Below are 21742 nucleotides of genomic sequence, written 5' to 3'. Positions count from 1 at the left end.
AATAAACACTCATGGCCACTGTTTAGACAAAGCTTTTATTACTGGTACCAGGGGCAGAATTGAAGTTCTCTGATTCAAAACAGTTCATTTTCAGGCATTGTTCCTAAAGAACATTGTGACTCACTGGGAGGTGATGAAATACACAGATCTTTCAAAACAACTGTGCTCGTTTTGAAGTTCTGCATCCCTTGTCAGGTAGGAAAAGGACCAGTCTATTTGTTTAACAGTAGTTCCGCTTACAATGCTATGTACAATTGATAGTCCTCAAATAAAATAGTCATTTGCAAATACCTAAAATTACACAGGTTTCAAATAAATGGTACAACAAATGTAAACAAATCAAACATACACATCAACACAAGCATATATTCAAAGATGTAATTTAAAAAACCGTTGCATTTAGAATATAATCACTAAATATGAATACTCCATGAATGGCAGTAGCCAGCCCCGTTCCCTCTAACGATCTTATGATAAAATATTTGATACACATTTATTTTTGTATGAAAGCTCTGTCATAAGATTGCTTTAAAGTACCATCATGAGTTACTACAATACCTGTAAGGCATACCCACATCTAAAGTAGAACTAGTGTTTTAAGGTTGGAGCTTTATAAGGCTACTCATTGGTGGGGGTTATCTTTTTGAGGAGGTGGGGTAGAGAAGCACGGCGCTAAACGTCGAGAGGACCTCTGTGTTCTCTGAGATAGCAAGTTTGCCTGCGGTCATGACTAAACCTGCCCTGTCCCCACGCTTCAGAGTGAGAACCAGGCTCAGGGAGGCTGAGCCTCCGCAGTCACAGCTAGTGGAGCTAGCCCCACCTCCGCCACCATTAGCAGGAAGGTAACCAGCCGTGTCCAGCCTCTGGATGCTGTGGTTGGACACAGAGAGCACTGCCTCCACCCTGGCACCTCTCTGGGCTGTCAGCACAGCAGTCAGCAGGTAATGGCCCTCCATGGGAACATTGAAGATGCCTGGAAGAGTAGGAAGAAATAAGGGAGGGCGAATATTAAAAGAGGGAACATCAGTCAACGACAAGGGGGCACTCATGTTAGCTGCATGAGGGACACATACAAAAGTTGCCATAAATCTTGCACTTACAGTCTTGATTATTTGGGTAGCTTGCGGTTTACATTTAGGTTAGTGTGGTATCTGTGTGTGATTGGGACAGTGTTGTAGTAGTTACCTGTGTGAGGGTCGTAGTGTTCTCCATCATTCACCAACACCTTGTTGAAGCGGATGATGCCCACCTCACCAGGGAAGGGCAGGAGGTTGAGACCAGCCGAGAAGGACACCCGCTCACCTGACACACAGAGATCCAGGGTTAAAGTTCAACCCTTTTTCCAACGTGTTACAGCCTGAATTTAGAATGTATTACATTGAGATTGTTTGTCACTGCCCTATACAAACAAATACCCCATGTCAAAGTGGAATTATGTTTTTCAATATTTTTTGCAAATTACATAAAATGCATTGAGTCAATAAGTATTCAACCCCTTTTGTTATGGCAAGTCTAAATAAGTTATGTAATAAGTTCCATGGACTCACTGTGTGTGCAATAATAGCGTTTAACATGATTTTTGAATGACTACCTCATCTCTGTACCCCACACACACAATTATCTGTAAGGTCCCTCAGTCCAACACTGAATTTCAAACACAGATTCAACCACAAAGACCAGGGAGGTTTTCCAATGCCTCGCAAGGAATGGCACCGATTTGGTAGATGGGTATAAAAAAAATAAAAAGCAGCCATTCAATATCCCTTTGAGCATGGTGAAGTTATTAGTTACATTGTGTATCAATACACCCAGTCACTACAAAGATACAGGCAGCTTTCCAAACTCAGTTGCAGGATAGTAAGGAAACCGCTCAGGGAATTCACCATGAGGCCAATGATGACTTTAAAACAGTTAGAGTTTAACAGCTGTGATGATGGAAGAAAACTGAGGATGGATCAATAACATTGACAGAGTAAAAAGAAGGGAGCCTGTACAGAATACAAATATTCCAAAACATGCATTCTGTTTGCAACAAGGCACTAAAATGGCGCAGCGGTCTAAGGTACTACAACTCCGTGCTTGAGGCGTCACTACAGACACCCTGGTTCGAATCCAGGCTGTATCACAACCGCCCGTGATTGGGAGTCCCATAGGGCAGCGCAGAATTGGCCAAGTGTCGTCCGGGTTTGGCTGGTGTAGGCCGTCAATGTAAATAAGAATTTGTTCTTAACTGACTTCCTTAGTTAAATTAAGGTTAAATTAAAAAATGTTGGGGGAAAAAAGTAATACTGGAAAAAGAAAAGGTTATTTTGTCCTGAGTACAAAGTGTTATGTTTGGAGCAAATCCAATACCATGAATAACTGAGTACCACTCTCAATATTTTTAAGCATTGTGGTGGCTGCATCATGTTATGCTTGTAATCGTTTTTCAGGATAAAAAATAAACGTAATGGAGCTAAGCACAGGCAAAATCCTTGAGGAAAACCTGGTTCAGTCTGCTTTCCACTAGACAATAGGAGATGAATTCACCTTTCAGTAGGACAATAACCTAAAACACAAGGCCAAATCTACACTAGAGTTGCTTACCAAGAAGACAGTTTATGTTCCTGAGTGGCCGAGTTACAGTTTTGACTTAAATCTGCTTGAAAATATATGGCAAGACTTGAAAATGACAGTCTAGCAATGATCAACAACCAACTTGACAGAGCTTGAAGAATCTTTCAAATAATGTGTAAGTATTGTACAATCCAGATGTGCTTAGAGACTTACTCTAAGCACAGAGGTTGAAGAAATTTAAAATGAACGAGCAAATGTTGCACAATCCAGGAGTGGAAAGCTCCTAGAGACTTACCCAGTAAGATTCACAGCTGTAATCGCTGCCAAAGGTGATTGATTATAACATGTATTGACTCAGGGGCGTGAATACTGATTTGATCAAGATATATTTTATTTATTTTTTGTGAATTTTGTAAAAATGTTCCTTTCACTTTGACATTATGGAGTATTTTGTTTAGATCGTTGCCAAAAACATGTCAATTAAATCCATTTGAATCCCACTTTGTAACAACAAAATGTGGAAAAAGTCAAGGGGTGTGAATACTTTCTAAAGGAACTGTAAGTCACATTGACACAGCTTGTCCCCAAATTTGGGACACACATTCTTACTGTCATTTAAAATTAAAAATAAAAAGTGTTTAATATGAACAGATACAGTAACTCTTGTCCATAACTGACTGGAATACTACTGCTTTAATCTTAAGAGACTGCTAAATATCTTACCTGTTACAGTTAAATACGGTTTGTGCAATGACGGTCTCAGGGGAATGTGGGCAACTGTTGAAAGAGGTTCATTTTCAGAAGACAATTTTCACAATTTTATATTCATAGTAAATTAAATCAAATGAGTCAAAATATCACTTACCAGAAATAACTGGCATATTAGGCTTTAAAGACCCTTTAGAGGGTGGGGAAGCTGTAAAATAATCAAGATACATTTCATGAGGTTTTGAAAGAAGGTAATTCATCTTGCAAACATACACTACCTTTCAAAAGTTTGGGGTCACTTAGAAATGTCCTTGTTTTTTAGTCCATTAAAATCAGAAATACAGTATAGACATTGTTAATGTTGTAAATTACTATTGTAGCTGGAAACGGCAGATTGTTTTAATGAAATATCTACATAGGCGTACAGAGGCCCATTATCAGCAACCATCCCTCCTGTGTTCCAATGGCACGTTGTGTTAGCTAATCCAAGTTTATCATTTTAAAAAGCTAATTGATCATTAGAAAACCCTTTTGCAATGATATTAGCACAGCTGAAAACTGTTGTTGTGATTTAAAGAAGCAATAAAACTGGCCTTCTTTAGACTAGTTGAGTATCAGGAGCATCAGCATTTGTGGGTTTGATTACATGCTCAAAATGGCCAGAAACAAATAACTTTCTTCTGAAAATCGTCAGTCTATTCTTGTTCTGAGAAATGAAGGCTATTCCAAATGAGAAACTGCCAAGAAACTGAAGATCTGGGACAATGCGGTGTACTACTCCCTTTGCAGAACAGCGCAAACTGGTACTAACCAGAATAGAAAGAGGGAGGCCCCGGTGCACAACTGAGCAAGTACATTAGAGTGTCTAGTTTGAGAAACAGACGCCTCACAAGTCCTCAACTGGCAGCTTCATTAAATAGTACCCGCAAAACACCAGTCTAAATGTTTGAATCTACACTGTATTTGTGATCAATTTGATGTTGTTTTAACGGACAAACAAATGTGCTTTTCTTTAAAAAACATGGACATTTCTAAGTGACTCCAAACTTTTGAACGGTAGTGTACCTACTTGCGTGTGTGTAGGTGTGCACATGCATTTGTATTCTGTACGTGTTTTTAGCCCCTCTCCCAGCTACCCCTATATCTCACCTGGGGCTCCAGCGAAGCCCTTGATGGGGGTCATGCTGCCGTCAGCCCCCTTGGGCGGTTTGGAAGAGATCATGATTCCGGGGGCTCCTGCCTCCCCAGTCTCTATCATATGTGGTGGTAGGGCCCCGTCTGGTATTGGCCCAATGGGCAGGACAGGGCTCTGAGGGACAGGCTTGGTCTCAGTGGGATTACCAGACTCCTCCACACCTCCATGAACGCCTGAAAAGAGGGGGTAATGACAAGCCAGGTGATAAAGAAAGGATGAAGGATAGAGCGAGGGATAAAACCCCGGACCAGTTGTGGAGGTCAACATGTGTTAACAAACCAGCTGGTGCCGTGACGACTCCTGACACTGACAGACAATTGGACTCTACCAGTCTCACTTCCCCTTGTGGCAGCGTTAAGTTAGGGCCCAAAAACTACAATGAAGAAAAATTGCCTGGTCAAAAGAGAGACATCGGAGAATTTCTTTCAGACATTAAGGTCAAGCTTGCATTACTCTTAAACATGCTTTGTGCTTCTCGAGTGAAAGCTTTCACTTCACTTCCCAGTAAAGTCAACCTCCCAGTAAAGTCAACCTCCCAGTTAAAGCTGGTTTGTGGGAACTCACATTGAGTATGCAGGGGGCCCTAAGCAATATTTGGTTAGGGGGCGGGGACCCCACCCACCTTGCGGGCAAAACATTTTAGTGGCCACCCTCTCTTGGCGGCAGTAGGGCAATTTTTTTTGTTGTTGTTGCAGAAATTCCTTCTTGACCATGTGAACTTTCATGTGCCTTAATTACAAACTTGTATTCGATCTGTAAATATGAATATAAAATGTTAAGTTATGAGCCTAGTTTAGCCCAGGAGAAAGCACTGAGCTACAGTGCCTTCTGAATGTTTTCAACCCCCTTCACTTTTTCCACATTTTGATTAATTACACAGTGGGATTAAAATGGATTCCATTGTCATTTTTTGGCAACGATTTACACAAAATATGACTTTCAAGTCTTGCCATAGCAATTGTCAAGCCAAAACTGTAACTAGGCCATTCGGGAACATTCAATGTCGTCTTGGTAAGCAACTCCATCCAAAGCCTAATTAATAACTTCACCATGCTCAAAGGGATATTCAGTGTCTGCTTTTTATTTTTTATCCATCTACCAATCGGTGCCCTTCTTTGCGAGGCATTGGAAAACCTCCCTGGCTTGAAAGTCACTACTTGACTGAGAGACCTAAAAGATAATTGTACATTGTGTGTGGGGTAAGGGGTGGGACAGTCATTCAAAAAATGATGTTTACCACTATTATTCCATGCAATTTATGTGATATGTTCAGCAAATGTTTTACTCCTGAATTTATTTAGGCTTGCCATAACAAAAGGGGTTATTGACTCAAGACATTTCAGCTTTTCATTTTTAATTCATTTGTATTATTACGGGATGTTGTATGTAGATTTAGTTAAACAAAATCGCAATTTAAACTATTTTAAATTCAGGCTGTAACACAAAATGTGGAAAAAGTCAAGGGGATTGAATACTTTCAACTCATTGAAAGACAGGATTATGGATGGGGTTGACCATGCATTTACATGTTCATTCTTAAAGTGATGGGTGGTGCTAAGGCTTAAGATGGTGTGAACTATGCTGAATGGGTGTAAACCAAAAAATATTTAAATTTCACTTAAATTTGACATAAGCCCCCATAGAGCAATCTGGTCACATATCTGAGTGAGAGTTTCCAACTAAATCATAGGTGCCACCCTGGAGGTCAGGCCCCCTGGGCACATGCCTGGTCAGTAATTCATCATGATTACAAGTTTTAGATAGCTGGCTAGACTAAATTACCTAGCAAAAATAAACAATAAAACTGTTTTTTGGCTGTAATGGCTTGTGAGTTTTTTCTTATTGGCCTATTTCCTGTGTACTTTTTAGCTATAGTACATGACCTATTACAGATTTAGGGGGAATTTCACTCTCTACCCTGAGTATTTTTAAGGTTTATTAGATGGGAATGATGGGGAGATAAATAGGTGGGAGACGCAGTATACGGTGATTAAACCCTGGTCTCCAGTGGGGAGGCATTAGGTTCTGTATGGGAGTGTTATCCACTCAACACGGCTCTGCTCTCTCTTTCACCTTATTACTGTACTTTCTCTTGTCATTTTACACGAAAGAACAGTTATTATATAGAATGGTTCTCAATATGCCTGAGAGATTCTAATTGTCATCAAACAGTGAGTAATTCCCTGTCATCAGTGACCTAAACACCACACCGCAGACACATCCACTGTGACAGGAGTCAAATGTTTGTGCATTCCTGACAGCCAGAGCTGAGATGACTAAAACAAACTACACATGAGTTTATCAGCTAATCATTAACCCTCTCAACATTGTTCTGGGGTGAAGTTTCCCCTTAGGTACAGATCTAGGATCATTTTCCCTTCCCACAATCCTAACCTGAACTGTTAGTGGGGAATATGCAAAACGGACCCAAGATCAGTGTCTAGGCAGGGGCAACGTCGCCCTACTCCTCATTATTCTCCTGAGCAGTCAATGAGATAACAGGCAACAGGTCCAAACTCTGTCTTTAGAGGGATTAAGCTGTACATGAAAGGCATACCTGCATACCAGGCAGCCTATCCCCCACCTCAGGCAACAGAGGTCAGTCGCTATAAAAGCCAGAACAACATGGTCTGGCTATTAAATCATTTATCTAGGATCAGCTTACCCTCCCCCAATCCCAACCTTAACAATTAGTGGGGGGGTAAATGCTAAACTGACCCCGAATCAGTGTCTAGAGGCAACATCACCCTACTCCCTAATAAACACTACACAGAGAGGGGACTAGAAGCAATCTGTAAAATACCACAGGAAGGAAGACTTGAGGCGGAACTTGTACATGTGTGTGTAATTTAGTGTGTGTGTGTGTTTAGTTTAGTTTGATTATGTGTAGCAGTCGGTTGGGCCTTGATGATTCTGACTGAAAGCCAATCTCAGTCTAAATCGCAGGGTAATGATTAAAGGATGGAGCTCTAACGTGTGCATGCACTATGATTAAAGACGTGGATGTAAACAATTGCAGCTGGGGGCCCCTGGCTTTAACTGTGGACCTGGAGGGAGTGTTACAGTGTATCCAAGAAATCCTACAGTCATATATATGCCATTTAGCAGACGCTTTTATCCAAAGCGATTTACAGTCATGCATCCCGGGAATCGAACCCACCAACCCTGGTGTTACAAGTGCCATGCTCTACCAACTGAGCTAGAAAGGACCATAGACTTACAACCAGCCATTCCCTCCACCAGTCTGAGGATATATAAGAATCTCTGTGATATCCTATGTTCCGTACCACATCAGTTTAGTCTACTTTCAGGGGGAAAATAGACAATTGAATATCTTCATATGAAGAAGAAAAAAAATATATATATACGCATTTTCTTTGTACTCAGTCGGGGTCTCAACTTACGCCTGAGATGGAATAGTTGGAATTAGCAGAATACACAAGGTGCAATTTCTCATATGTCATGTCAGTCACTGATAGTCTGTCAATTCTATGCCAGCTAACATTTTCTAGAATGACAAGTTAGTTTAGTGGCCAGCTATCATGGTCAAATTACCGGCCATGGGGCCCCCATTGATTTTGTCAGTCTCACTCAGACACCGTATTAAAAACGTCAATCATTATCCCTACAACACATGGCAAAATGTGTAGAATTGCACGAAATTAACTCTAAAACTAGATGTGGTTATGGATGTGGGTACGCAGACCCGCAAGAAACTGTGGCCCCTCGATGAGTTCAGATTTTTTGGGGCCCCCACCCCCATCAAAATAAAAAAAAAGGGCTAGATGGTGGTTTTAGCAAGAGAATAAAGTGACATGCTTTATTGCAGTGGGAGCTCAGAGATTGACTGTGCTGTGCATCCTCAGGTCCTAGCTTGTCTCTGGACTATCTACCTTTGGCCAAAGCACATAGGAACCTGGTCAAAAGTAGTGCACTATAATGGGGATTAGTGCGCCATTTGGAACACTTGCCGTCCTGCCAGGGTTATCACGCTTGGCCTGTGTGTCTGTAACCCTACAACCTTGGTTATCTGTCAGAGGGTCATTGACCTGAACAATATGGCCACTGAGGCAGTGGAAGAGGCAGAAAAGCATGCTAGCTTCTCTCTGTACTGCGCATAACTGAACTCTTAAGTGTTGTGTTGTCTGGACTTTCAGCAATGAAGAGTTAACAAGGGTGAGTATATTGCATGTGTGGTTCTCACAGATAAACATGGGCATGCACACACGTACAACCATGTACACACACAATGCTAATCTCTGGGGAGTGATTGATAGGCTCAGGGGACACCACATTAGCCGCTTGGTTGTGACTAATGGTTTGGGAAATTAAACTACACATTTGATTAACCGAACTAAACATATTTTTCCCGAGCACAGGTGGATAGTCTGGCCCTGTAAAATACTCACAATAGGGGCGATTTCATGCCAGCATAGCCTGAAAATATTTGTCATATCTCAGATTGTTTTGGCAATTTTCACATCGAAACTTAATTGGGAGGAAGCATGTTTGACATGCTTTTTAAATGATTTGAGAATACCATGATGAAAGTGGCCATTTTAGACCCTTTTAGAACTATACATGCCTCCTGTAAGATCCTATTATCCGTACATGATACAGACAACATCTTGGTGTTATTATACTCCTAATAGTGTGCTCTAACAATTCATCATTATTTTTTTCTTCAATGGCTTGTGATACAACTGTAAAAAGCATGTCAAACATCCTTCCTCCCAGGGAAGTTTCTATGTGAGAAATGCTAGAATAATCTGAGATACCAAAATAATGTTCCAGCTACACTGGCGTGGAATCTAGAGCACCACACCAGTGAGCACAAACATAAATACACCAGACAAATCTGTTAGCAGTTTTAGACTTAAGATTTTAGACTTTAGATTTTCAGACCGGTCTTCAAGCCAAGCTAAATCTGGCACTTGTCAAGCCGGGAGTGTCAGCCATTGAGCAGCCAAACACCATTTTAGGAAAATCTGATGTTTCCTTTCAGCAATCAATATATCTATTATCTAAACCATTGAGGAAAGTTGAGGGTCCCAATTCATGTTCCGCCCATTCAGCTCTTACTCAGTCTCTGAGTTTAGGAGGAAGGGTGTGTATGACGTCATGGCAGTACAGAGGATAGTCTTGACTGTGTCTGTGTCCCAAATGGCACCTTATTCCTTATGTAGTGCCCTACTTTTGACCAGTGTCCATAGGGCTCCCCATAAGGCTCTGGTCAAAAGTAGTGCACTATATACGGGATAAGGTTCCATTTGGGATGCAGACTGTGTTTATTTAAAGAGAGACTGGGCCAGGCCAGTGTGTTAAACATATTCAACAAAACCAGAGAAAGAGGAGGCAGGGAGATATGGAGAAAGAGAGAGGGAAAATAAGGGCACTGAGGGGAAAGAGTAAGGTTGAAGGAGGGTGTGATGTCATGTCAACCCAGTAGCGCCTGGTCTGAACCCGGTCCACTCTGCTCTCGAATAACAAACCTTCTTCTTGGTTCCTATAAGTGGACAATTGATAAGCCAGTGACAGAGGTCCCTATAAATGGACAGCACTTTCCACTTCCTGATAAGTAGCGATAGTCCGCTGTGCACGCTAAAGACCAGTCCAGGACAAAAGAGGAGCAGTGAGCCAAGTATGAGCCAATGATATCCCAATGTGATCCATGGTAAAGCAGCATCCAGTCAGGAACATATGACAAGCAAAATGCCCTCTAAGGGCAAACATTGAAACATTCCAGCTGATAGAATAATGATTTTAAATATAAGTTATTACTATAATAACAAGTGAATGCGGGGTACTGACACTTAATTTCTCAGAGTCTCCGAGTGCATGCTTCGCACACGGGTTGAAACAGTGACTCCGATCCAAAGTCTCTCCTTGTGGCTTCACAGCCAGGATCAGGCCCCTTCCCCATTGGACTCCCAGACCAGAACATGCAGAGCTGCTCTGTAAACCAGTGAGTCATACAGAGCTGGATTCAGAAGAAGAGACGCAACCCTCATAAATGTTATGGAGTGTGCTTCGAGCTCCCTTATTCCCAGCTGTGGACCTCATCGGAGTCCGGTTGAGTTCCCCTGGGCCCATGTTTACACTAGTTATCTACAGTGACCAAGGATATGGGGGTTCTGAACTCTCAGATGACCATGAAACAGCAAGGCTAGTCTTAACAAAAATATAGTTATTTAGTTATTACAGAGTATAGGTCTTCACGGGTTCCAAAAAGTTGAACCCGGACAGACCCGAAGGCAATCAGACCAGATTGGACCAGTGACAAATAAATTACATTCATCAGCCAAGTTACTCTTCTGGTTAATGAATAGGTCTTTATATGTTGTCTAAACCTTCTATAAGTCAATAAATGCACCATATTAGCGTACAATAAACATGCAGAGCTGTGGTCACATAGACCCGATGACAATCAAATAGGAACCAAACTGGACCAGAGGGACTAAATAGAATGTTGGGCCCGGGTCGGGTATATCGGTTCCAACTGGACCTGTCAAGACCTCTACTACAGAGATAAGGAGCCCGCCTACACACGTTAATAATCCCTTAAAGCCCAAGCATTGCTCAACACAAACCGAGTCTATTTAAAATAACCATGTGTGTTCAATCAGTGCTGCCTCTGAGTCAAAACCCTGGGAGATTGAAATCCAGCTTCCCGTTGCCCTTAGTTCTCACAAAGAAACTAGCTAGGTTTACATTCAATTTGCGACAGATTTTCATGACAATATTCTAAAACGAGCACAAAACAATATGTACATTTTCCCACCAGGGGTGTTTCCATCAAACTGGCTAGTTGCGGATAAAAAAGCTGTGCGTCATGACGTAACGCACATAGAAAGCACTTAGTAATCTAACTTTTTATTTTAAAATAATAAGAATAACGTTCTATGTGTTTCCATCCTGTTTTTATCTCTGTCGATGGTTTTGGCACAAAGTCTGTGATAAAAAACGAGGGGTCGGCGGGGGGAGGGGCACATAGATTTTGTAGTAATGTTCCAATCACTCAAATATCACATTAATACACGTTAGACATGGCAAAATGTATATAATTGCAAGAAAATTAGCTTTCGAACTGCAAAATGTTCTCTGCACCCCATGACAAATGTGTAGAATTGCAGGAAATACACGGTAAACCTTCTAAATGTTTCTATCTGCCACCAAGAGGGGTGTGAACAATTTGTGTCATGAACAGTGCTTGTACCAATAGAAATAGATGTGGTGGCAGGCACGCAGGGTATGTAAAGTTTACCAACAAATTTGCTATTTCCATCAGGCCTGTCGTGACATTTTTTGTCCGACGTACATAAAAAGGTTGGATGGAAACCTGGTTAGAGACATACACTAACAGGTCCTACATTAAATAGACATTACTAGGCACGATTTAAATCAACAACCTTAAGCACCCCAAATGGGCTCCAGCTGCAGCTCTGAGATTTATCTTACTAGCACCATTTGATTGTAATTTTCAATTTGTGCTACTGGAACACCTTGATGATATATACTGTGGTGTAACCAGTACGAAACTAACTTAGCAGGAGAGCACTGACGTGGGGGAAGTGTAGGTTTAAGAACAAATGAGAGGTATAACCTGGATAATTGGAATAATCATGCACATTTTAAGCAAGCAAAGTGGTCAATCTTATTTAATCTTTATCCTAATAAACTGTGTATGATTTGTAGGAAAACAAAGCATCGTGACTGCAAGTTTACTTCGACATGATGGTTATTGTGACTCCTGTTTGCCACATCTTCAATTTAAGCCTAGAAGACGGTGTATGCCCTCAGACATGGAGGGAGGCAAAGGTCATTCCACTACCCCAGAGTATCAGAGCACACTATTAATTGTTAAAACAGCCAACCAATCAGCCTGTTACAAATTTTAGGAAAACATTTGTTCAAATGCAAATTATTTTACAGAAAACAAGTTAACAACAGACTTTCAACATGCTTATAAAGAAGGGCACTCCACATGCCTGGCACTGACACAAATTACTGATGATTGGCTGAAAGAAATTGATAGTAAGAAGACTGTGGGAGCTGTTTTGTTAGACCTCAGTGCCGCTTTTGATTTCATTGATCATAACCTATTGCTGAAAAAACGTAGGTGTTTGCATTCTCTGCCTTGTTATGGATTGAGAGTTACCTATTTAATAGAACACAGAGGGTGTTCATTAATGGAAGCCTCTCTCATGCAAATTCGGTTGAGTGTGGTGTACCGCAGGGCAGCCAACTAGGGCCATTATTGTTTTCTGTTTTTACAAGTGACCTTCCACTGACTTTGAATAAAGCCTGTGTGTCCGTGTATGCTGACTACTCAACAGTATACACGTTGGCTGCAACAGTAAAATAAATGAGACCCTTAACATAGAGCTCCAGTCAGATTTAGAATGGGTAACTAAGCAATAGGCTGGTGCGAAATATCAAAAAAACAAAAAACATAATTTTTGGGACAAATCACTCACTCAACGCTAAACCTCATTTAGATCTATTATTGAATGTGGCTATTGAGCAAGTTGAAGAGACTAAACTTATGGAGTGTAACCCTAGATAGCAAGGAGTCATGGTCAAAACATATACAGTGCCTTGCGAAAGTATTCGGCCCCCTTGAACTTTGCGACCTTTTGCCACATTTCAGGCTTCAAACATAAAGATATAAAACTGTATTTGTGAAGAATCAACAACAAGTGGGACACAATCATGAAGTGGAACGACATTTATTGGATATTTCAAACTTTTTTAACAAATCAAAAACGGAAAAATTGGGCGTGCAAAATTATTCAGCCCCTTTACTTTCAGTGCAGCAAACTCTCTCCAGAAGTTCAGTGAGGATCTCTGAATGATCCAATGTTGACCTAAATGACTAATGATGATAAATACAATCCACCTGTGTGTAATCAAGTCTCTGTATAAATGCACCTGCACTGTGATAGTCTCAGAGGTCCGTTAAAAGTGCAGAGAGCATCATGAAGAACAAGGAACACACCAGGCAGGTCCGAGATACTGTTGTGAAAAAGTTTAAAGCCGGATTTGGATACAAAAAGATTTCCCAAACTTTAAACATCCCAAGGAGCACTGTGCAAGCGATAATATTGAAATGGAAGGAGTACCAGACCACTGCAAATCTACCAAGACCTGGCCGTCCCTCTAAACTTTCAGCTCATACAAGGAGAAGACTGATCAGAGATGCAGCCAAGAGGCCCATGATCACTCTGGATGAACTGCAGAGATCTACAGCTGAGGTGGGAGACTCTGTCCATAGGACAACAATCAGTCGTATATTGCACAAATCTGGCCTTTATGGAAGAGTGGCAAGAAGAAAGCCATTTCTTAAAGATATCCATAAAAAGTGTTGTTTAATGTTTGCCACAAGCCAGCTGAGAGACACACCAAAAATGTGGAAGAAGGTGCTCTGGTCAGATGAAACCAAAATTGAACTTTTTGGCAACAATGCAAAACGTTATGTTTGGCGTAAAAGCAACACAGCTCATCCCCCTGAACCCTACCATCCCCACTGTCAAACATGGTGGTGGCAGCATCATGGTTTGGGCCTGCTTTTCTTCAGCAGGGACAGGGAAGATGGTTAAAATTGATGGGAAGATGGATGGAGCCAAATACAGGACCATTCTGGAAGAAAACCTGATGGAGTCTGCAAAAGACCTGAGACTGGGACGGAGATTTGTCTTCCAACAAGACAATGATCCAAAACATAATGCAAAATCTACAATGGAATGGTTCAAAAATAAACATATCCAGGTGTTAGAATGGCCAAGTCAAAGTCCAGACCTGAATCCAATCGAGAATCTGTGGAAAGAACTGAAAACTGCTGTTCACAAATGCTCTCCATCCAACCTCACTGAGCTCGAGCTGTTTTGCAAGGAGGAATGGGAAAAAATGTCAGTCTCTCGATGTGCAAAACTGATAGAGACATACCCCAAGCGACTTACAGCTGTAATCGCAGCAAAAGGTGGCGCTACAAAGTAGTAACTTAAGGGGGCTGAATAATTTTGCACGCCCAATTTTTCCGTTTTTGATTTGTTAAAAAAGTTTGAAATATCCAATAAATGTCGTTCCACTTCATGATTGTGTCCCACTTGTTGTTGATTCTTCACAAAAAAATACAGTTTTATATCTTTATGTTTGAATCCTGAAATGTGGCAAAAGGTCGCAAAGTTCAAGGGGGCCGAATACTTTCGCAAGGCACTGTATACTCAATGGTTGCCAAAATGGGAAGAGGTCTGTCCATGATAGGGCGTTGCTCTACCTTCTTGCCATCTCAGTCGACTAAACAGGTTCTATGGGCCCTAGTTTTGTCACACCTGGACTACTGCCCAGCCTTGTGGTCATCTGCGGCAAAGATGGACATAGTCAAATTGCAGTTTGTCCAGAACAAAGCAGCACGTATCGCACTTAGATGTACATGGAGGGAAAGTGTCATTAACATCCATGTCAGATTTCCTGGCTCAAAGTTGAGGAGAGATTGACTGCATCACTATTGGTCTTTGTGCAAGGTATTGATGTGTTAAAGGTACTGTCTGTTCATGCAGTTGGCACACAGTTTGGACACGGCATACAACCAGAGGACATGCAACCAGAGGTCTCTTCCCAGTTTCCAGGTCCAGAACAGAGGCTGGGGAATGCACAGTATAAAATAGAGCCATGACTACATGGAACTCTGCCATCCCAGGTAACTCAAGCTATCAATAAAACCAGTTTTTAAAAACTGATTAAAGAACACCTTACTGCACAATGGGGACTGTGAAGAGACACATCCATTTTATTTATCTTGTTTTGTAATTTGCACTGTATTATACCTAGATAATGTGTGTATGTACTGATATGTAGGCTGTGTGTGACGTTTTAAATGTATTTCAGTACTTGACTAATAATGTTCTGAGCTTAGTAAAATGTCATGTGTCATGTGGACCCCAGGAAGAGTAGCTGGTGCTTTTGCAGCGGCTAATGGGGATCTTAATAAATACTAAATCTCTGTGTCAAGTCTTACCAGTGTTCTCAGGACTGGTGGTTAGATGATGGAGGTCCTGGGTGATGACTGAGAAGTGGTCCTGGAGGTTCTGATATGTTCCCTTCAGTCCTTCGATGTCCTTGGTGTGGGCAAGCAGGGTGTCGTTGATCTCGCTGACACAGTTCCACAGGCCGGTCACGTGCTTGTTCAGCCCCTCTTTGATCCTGTGCAGGCTGCTGGAGATGGGCTCCAGCCTGCTGCACATGTTATCCAAGCTGGCAACCCGGCCATCTACAGTTGTAACGTCCAGAGCTACACCCTCGGTCCTGTTCCTGCAGTGGTCTGCCTCGGACCTCACCTTCTGTCCCAGTTCCTCCAGCCGGGCCCTTAGCTCCTCTCTCTGGGCCAGGTGGAGCTCCAGCAGGTTCCTGGCATCATGGGCCGGTCCCACGCTGCTCTGGCAACAGGTGTTCAGTTGCTGGAGCTCCAGGGACTGCCGGCTGAGAGATACACCCAGGGCCGATAGAGAGCCCTCTTGTCCTCCAATACGCTCGCTGAGAGCTCCCAGCTCTCCACGCACATCTTTAAGATGAGCACTGAGAGAGACACCCAAGTCTGACAGAGAGCCTTCCTGCACTCCAATACGCCCACCGAGAGCTTCAAGTGCTTCTTCCACACCTGCAAGACTGGCACTGTGGTTCCGAAGCTGCCCTTGGAGCTCCAGGGACTGCTGGCTAAGAGAGAGCCCCAGGGCTGACAGGAAGCCCTCCTGCCCTCCCATACGTCCTTTCAGAGCCCATAGCTCTTCCTGCGTATCTGTAAGACTGGCGGTATGGTTCAGGAGCTGCCCTTGGACAAACTCCGCCATGTCTCCAAGACTAGCTGAGTGGCCTTTCATGCTAGACTGCATGGTGTCTAGGCTGGTTTTATAGACCTGGAGGTTATTTTGAATGCTCTCTATGGCCAGTTGGTCAGACTTGCACTCTGTCGAGCACAGCTGGTCAAGGGCATTGAATCTGTCCTCCAGAGCCTGAACGCTGGTCTTGTGAGAGGTCACCTCACCCGGCAGTGACTCCAGCCCAGCTTGAGGCCTAGATAGGGGGCTGCTTATCTCCACCAGTAGACTGGTGACCCGGTCCTCCATGGAGCTCATCCTGTCCTCAATGGCCTTCTTCAGGTTCGTAGCCCCCTCTGCCCACTCTCTCCTCAGCTTCTCCTCTAGGAAGAGGCTGTGCACTTCCACGCTCCTCTCTGACATGTTTAGATGGGCCTCCAGCTCTTCCACATGGGGCAGGAGTTGGTCAGGCTCGGGCTTCTTCTCTAGGCTGGACTGGAATCTCGGCTGGGCCCCGGAGACCCGGAACAGCTCCTTCTGCAGCTCCTGCAGACCTGGTGGGGTTCCGTCTCCCCTAAGCAGACCAGGCAGCTCATTCTTGAGGTCCTGGATCTCCTTGCGGAGGTCCATCTCCTTGGACTCGAGGAGCTCGGTCAGGCTGAGGTAGCTGTTCTCCTGGAACTCAGACTGCTCCTGCACTGACAGAATCTTATAGTCACACGAGTTCTTCAAGTCCGACATCTTGATCTCCATGCCCTCCATCATCTCGTCCCTTAGGGCGTGAAACTTTGCATCCACGTAGGCGCGCAGGGCCGCGTCATTGGCCGGGGAAGCCGGAAGGGGTGTGGCCAGAGGGGCCTGTGTGGCCTCCATTAGCAGACGTAGCTGTCCGTCATGGTGGTTGACCCTGGAATGGAGGTCATCCAGGGTGTTGCTCTTGGTGTTGAGGGTGTCTGTGAGGTTGTTGATCTTGTTTGTGAACTCATCCATGTCCACCATTTTGTACTCCTTTTCCAGGGAGAGGTCCTGTAGAAGCATGCTCTGCTGCTCGCCACGCACGCTTTCCGGCTGCCGCAAGTTGTTGAGCAGCGTGACCAGCATCTTGCTGGCGTCCTCCTGCAGATCCACCCTCAGGTTGGCAGACAGGCTGGTCATGGCTGCCTGCATGTCCAAGACCTGCTGTGACAGACGCTGCACCTCCTCCTCCATCTGCTGTGTCGTTTGACTCCCTCCCTGGCTCGCCACCTGGCCACTCACCCCCCCCTGGCCTGTCTGACCTTCTGGCTGTCCCTCTGCCCCCCAGGGGTGGCCACTCTGACCCCACGCCTGCTGCCCCGGACCTACAGAGGGAAAATCCAATGGTTAGGATAAGTCCTCTTTTCTACTAGGGAACCCATATTTATTATTGTGGGTTAAATCTATGCTTTACATTACTACAGTAGTAGAGTAGTGAAAAACATTCCTAAACTAATCATATGACCAGACTAGCATACTAGTTATGTATGGGTTGTGGGTCAGGTATGTGTCTCTAAAAGGTGAGGTAGGTTTAAGCAGCTCTCTTACCCTGTGTCTCTGCGATGTGTCCAGGGGCAGGAGGCGGGTTGGACTGAGGCCCCAGGACTGTCTGACGGGACGGTACACCTTTCAGGTCTTTGCAGTCATGTCCCTGGTACCCTGGACAGCACCTCCACTCCAGCTCTGTCACCAGCTTATAGCCAACCTTATACATGGGGCGGAATTGGGTTCGATACCTGGAAAAAGGAAAAGGTAATATGGCAAAGAAAGTGATGACCTAAATGTGCATTCACACTTTCTATAATTTGGAGATTGTTTTGACTTTAAATTTGTCTGTCAGTCCTCACAAATGATGAATGATAATGATATTCATATTTAAAAACAGATTTAATCAATAAATCTAACCATATGACAATTGGGAACACACGCTCAAAAAGAAAAACCCACAACAAGACAATCTAGCAATTATGTTCACAACATAAAACCCCCTCAATGTTATTCTCCACTGAGCTTCTGCTTTCAAAGTTTCAATGGACATTTCCTAAATGTGAGTAATGTGAGCAATGCTTTGCCAAGTTACAACTTACGCTTGAGCAGTGACCCCTCTCGGGAGAGCGGTACAGGCCTTGGAATCCCAGCAATAAAGATCTGTTTATGACAACAGCCTCCAGATGGGCTAGCTAGCCAGTCACACTCCTAATGCATCATGCACTCCTTTTAACGCTGCTTAATATTTTCCACCATTTACACCCTGTCAAATGTGGAGCCATGCTTCGTCACTGGCCCCAGGACATGTTTCCCAACACGATGCTCAATAATAACACATGAAAGCAGCCAACCCAGGGAGAAATGTGTCAGATGCCTCTGACTGATGTTGCGGAGGGGGGGGGGGGCGTAACTGTGCCATGTGTGCCAATACAAAGCAGATGATTAGCGTTTTCATCATAGCTGCACAATCTTTAATTCCCCTCATCTTCCATAAGGCTCAATGGGATCACGGACATGTTTCTTATCCCAGACAGTGACAAATAGACCATAACGGATCAGTCAATCAAACTCACTGGTTCGTCATAAACATCTAAATCACTTGCAGATGATCTGTCATAAATACGGAATAATCTGAGGATCTGAAAGGGTGAATGCAGATTACAGAAGATAATGGGAGGATAACTACACCTACTCAGTGCTTGTGACCCTCTGCTGCTGTAGTGCAGTGATAAAGTAGCCGATGGAGATCATGAATACAGTAGCCGACAATAACAGCTGACCAGTTATTTTCTTTGCTGATATTATAAAGCACTTTACACAAGTTTATTCGGAATGCCAATAAACAATGCAATCATGTGATGGTGTTTTAAATACTAGGCAGAGGATGGGACAATGGTCATGGATCCTAAACATTATTGGTTGATATGTGGAAGTATTCTTAACATTCAAAGTAATCAATAGTGTTCAAAGTCAACTTTCTTTAATGATGTTGAGTCACTGCTGTAACACCGCTCTCGAGACCAATAAAAATAGCAGCACCCCACCCTCTCGAGAGAGCCTCTTGGGCCACTTACATCACTTGTTGCGCGCAGTTGTGTTGATGCATCTGGCAAGGCGCAGACTCCGGCTGCACAAAGCTCTCGGTGCCACCCACGACCGCATAGCTCACGTTCTTGTGCACGACGTACGCACACCAGTTTCTGAAAAATGGAATTATTGAGTCACACAAAATGACGAAAATAATTCAGCCTATGAAAGAGGAATGGTGAAGTCCTTGAAGTAAAATAATCTAATCATTATATAGGCCTACCATAAATGTGTTGATTTCATTATTCTATTAAATTGCAGTGACATTTTTATTGAACTTTTTGTTGTTGTTGCCATTGGCCTATTTTAAAAACAAATAACGTGTAAGCCCATAAATATGTGTTTTTTTTGTTCTAATTTCAATGAAAAATAAATCAATATATATTTCAGCATAGGCCTACAGTAACAATAAAAAGCCATAAAACATGTAAATACTCTAGACAATTTAGACTATTGGAGTCTCCAATAATATAACCATACATTATCAGTCAAAACTATAGACAAATGTCTCTGATTATCCATACAGTACAAACAACTATGAAAACTTCACTCACTTATTCCTCTGTCGTTGTTCTGAGCCAGAGTATGCGCTTCCCTGGAACATGTTATACCGTGACGGCGTTCCATTGATCAATGGAAAGGTGAGCAATAAGGGAAATAAGGCACTTTTTAAGACGAATCCGGTGGGAAGGCACTTCATTTTAATACAACGGAAAAAACGTAGACAAATATTAAACATGTAAGCATTGAGGTTAGACGTTTTGGTCCCTCTCCTAGCAGCAACTCGAAAGGCTGATAATGCAAACTTTCTTCCAGGGTATAGCAGCCTGTGACGTGACGTTCGGGGTACAGCGAACCCCCTTCACCAGCGCTCCTCACTCCAGAGAGTAAAATGCGCTCCCAGTAGAACAGTGATTAAATCCCGTTTCGTAGTTTCCTCACTCATCTGCTTCAGTTTGTATCGGAGATCATGTTCCCTGCTTTCTTGAAAAATACTTGAATGTGGTTGACTGCATGCATGCAACTCTAGTGACAAAGTCCCCAAAGGAACGCTTTCATATCCAGCCCACTGGATAATGCAATACAGTGCTTTACACCAGGTTTTCCCAAACTCGGTTCTGGACCCCCGCTTTGCAAACATGTGAGAGTGTCAGACTAGCATCACTTTATTGCAAGTGATACATCTTGTAGCAAACATGTTTTATTGATATGCGGGTGTCATATGACCATCACCTTCAGATCGGCGGGGACACTGACTAAAGTACTACTCATACAAAACTTCGAACAAAACCTAAAGACACTTTTTAGAATATGCCAAATGATTGAGTGTGCATTGAAATGAGATCATAGTGTTATAGATACATTTGATTGAGTGTCATTTTAGACGTAAATTTAACCGAATAAAAAACGAGTTGGCGCACACCCAGAAAACGTATTTTTTGTGTAGGTGCGAACAGCGAAAAATCTATAAACTAATGAAATAGTCGCACACTTCATATAAAGTCTTATAAATTGATATATTCTTTCTCCAGCTTATCAGCGTACACCCAATATGTTCCCACTGTTGATACTTATTATGCATTATAGTTTAACCAAAAAATTACATGTAACAAAACCAAATGAAATAAGTAACAATTAAATGTGAAATAATTTGTTTAATGCTATGTTGATGCTAATATTAAATAGTTTCCATATAAGAGCCTAATAAACTCAGCCAAAAAATAAATGTCTTCTCACTGCCAACTGCGTTTTTTCCAGCAAACTTAACGTGTAAATATTTGTATGAACATAACAAGATTCAACAACTGAGACAAACTGAACAAGTCCCACAGACATGTTACTAACAGAAATTGAATAATGTGTCCCTGAAAAAAAAGTCTAAATCAAAAGTAAAAGTCAGTATCTGGTGTGGCCACCAGCTGCAATAAGTACTGCAGTGCATCTCCACCTCCTGGACTGCACCAGATTTGCCAGTTCATGCTGTGAGATGTTACCCCACTCTTCCACCAAGGCACCTGCAAGTTCCCAGACATTTCTGGGGGGGGGAGAATGGCCCTAGCCCTCACCCTTCCAATAGGTCCCAGACGTGCTCAATGGAATTGAGATCCTGGCTCATTGCTGGCCATGGCAGAACACTGACAATCCTGTCTTGCAGGAAATCACACACAACGAGCAGTATGGCTGGTGGCATTGTCATGCTGAAGGGTCATGTCACGATGAGCCTGCAGGAAGGGTACCACATGAGGGAGGAGGTCGTCTTCCCTGTAAAGCACAGCGTTTAGATTGCCTGCAATGACAACAAGCTCAGTCCGATGATGCTGTGACACACCGTCCCAGACTATGACGGACCCTCCACATCGATCCCGCTCCAGAGTACAAG

General features: G+C 43.0%; 1 protein-coding gene across 1 annotated transcript; it reads right to left on the bottom strand.

The window, feature by feature from the left end:
* Positions 1-16: 16 nt before the first annotated feature.
* On the bottom strand, positions 17-20386 carry emilin2b (elastin microfibril interfacer 2b). Its single transcript, XM_020494765.2, has 9 exons — positions 19917-20386; positions 19350-19475; positions 17836-18023; positions 15477-17612; positions 4414-4632; positions 3422-3472; positions 3280-3333; positions 1186-1302; positions 17-973 (listed from the first exon to the last, which is right to left on the bottom strand). The coding sequence occupies exons 1-9, from the start codon at positions 20099-20101 to the stop codon at positions 636-638; spliced, it is 3414 nt and encodes a 1137-aa protein (XP_020350354.1). The 5' UTR covers positions 20102-20386; the 3' UTR covers positions 17-635.
* Positions 20387-21742: the final 1356 nt, after the last annotated feature.

This window comes from Oncorhynchus kisutch, linkage group LG11 (assembly GCF_002021735.2).
Source record: "Oncorhynchus kisutch isolate 150728-3 linkage group LG11, Okis_V2, whole genome shotgun sequence".
Lineage (NCBI taxonomy): Eukaryota > Metazoa > Chordata > Actinopteri > Salmoniformes > Salmonidae > Oncorhynchus > Oncorhynchus kisutch.
The sequence above is the reverse complement of the archived record's forward strand: the minus strand, read 5'-3'. Positions and strand labels throughout refer to the sequence as shown.

Excerpts from the sequence above, each read along its gene's own strand:
- emilin2b (XM_020494765.2), bottom strand. The coding sequence starts at position 20,101 with ATGTTTAATATTTGTCTACGTTTTTTCCGTTGTATTAAAATGAAGTGC. Across the intron at positions 19,476-19,916 it reads GAACAACGACAGAGGAATAA|AAACTGGTGTGCGTACGTCG; the intron begins GTGAGTGAAGTT and ends TCCATTTTTCAG. Across the intron at positions 4,633-15,476 it reads CACCAGTCCTGAGAACACTG|GCGTTCATGGAGGTGTGGAG; the intron begins GTAAGACTTGAC and ends CCCTCTTTTCAG.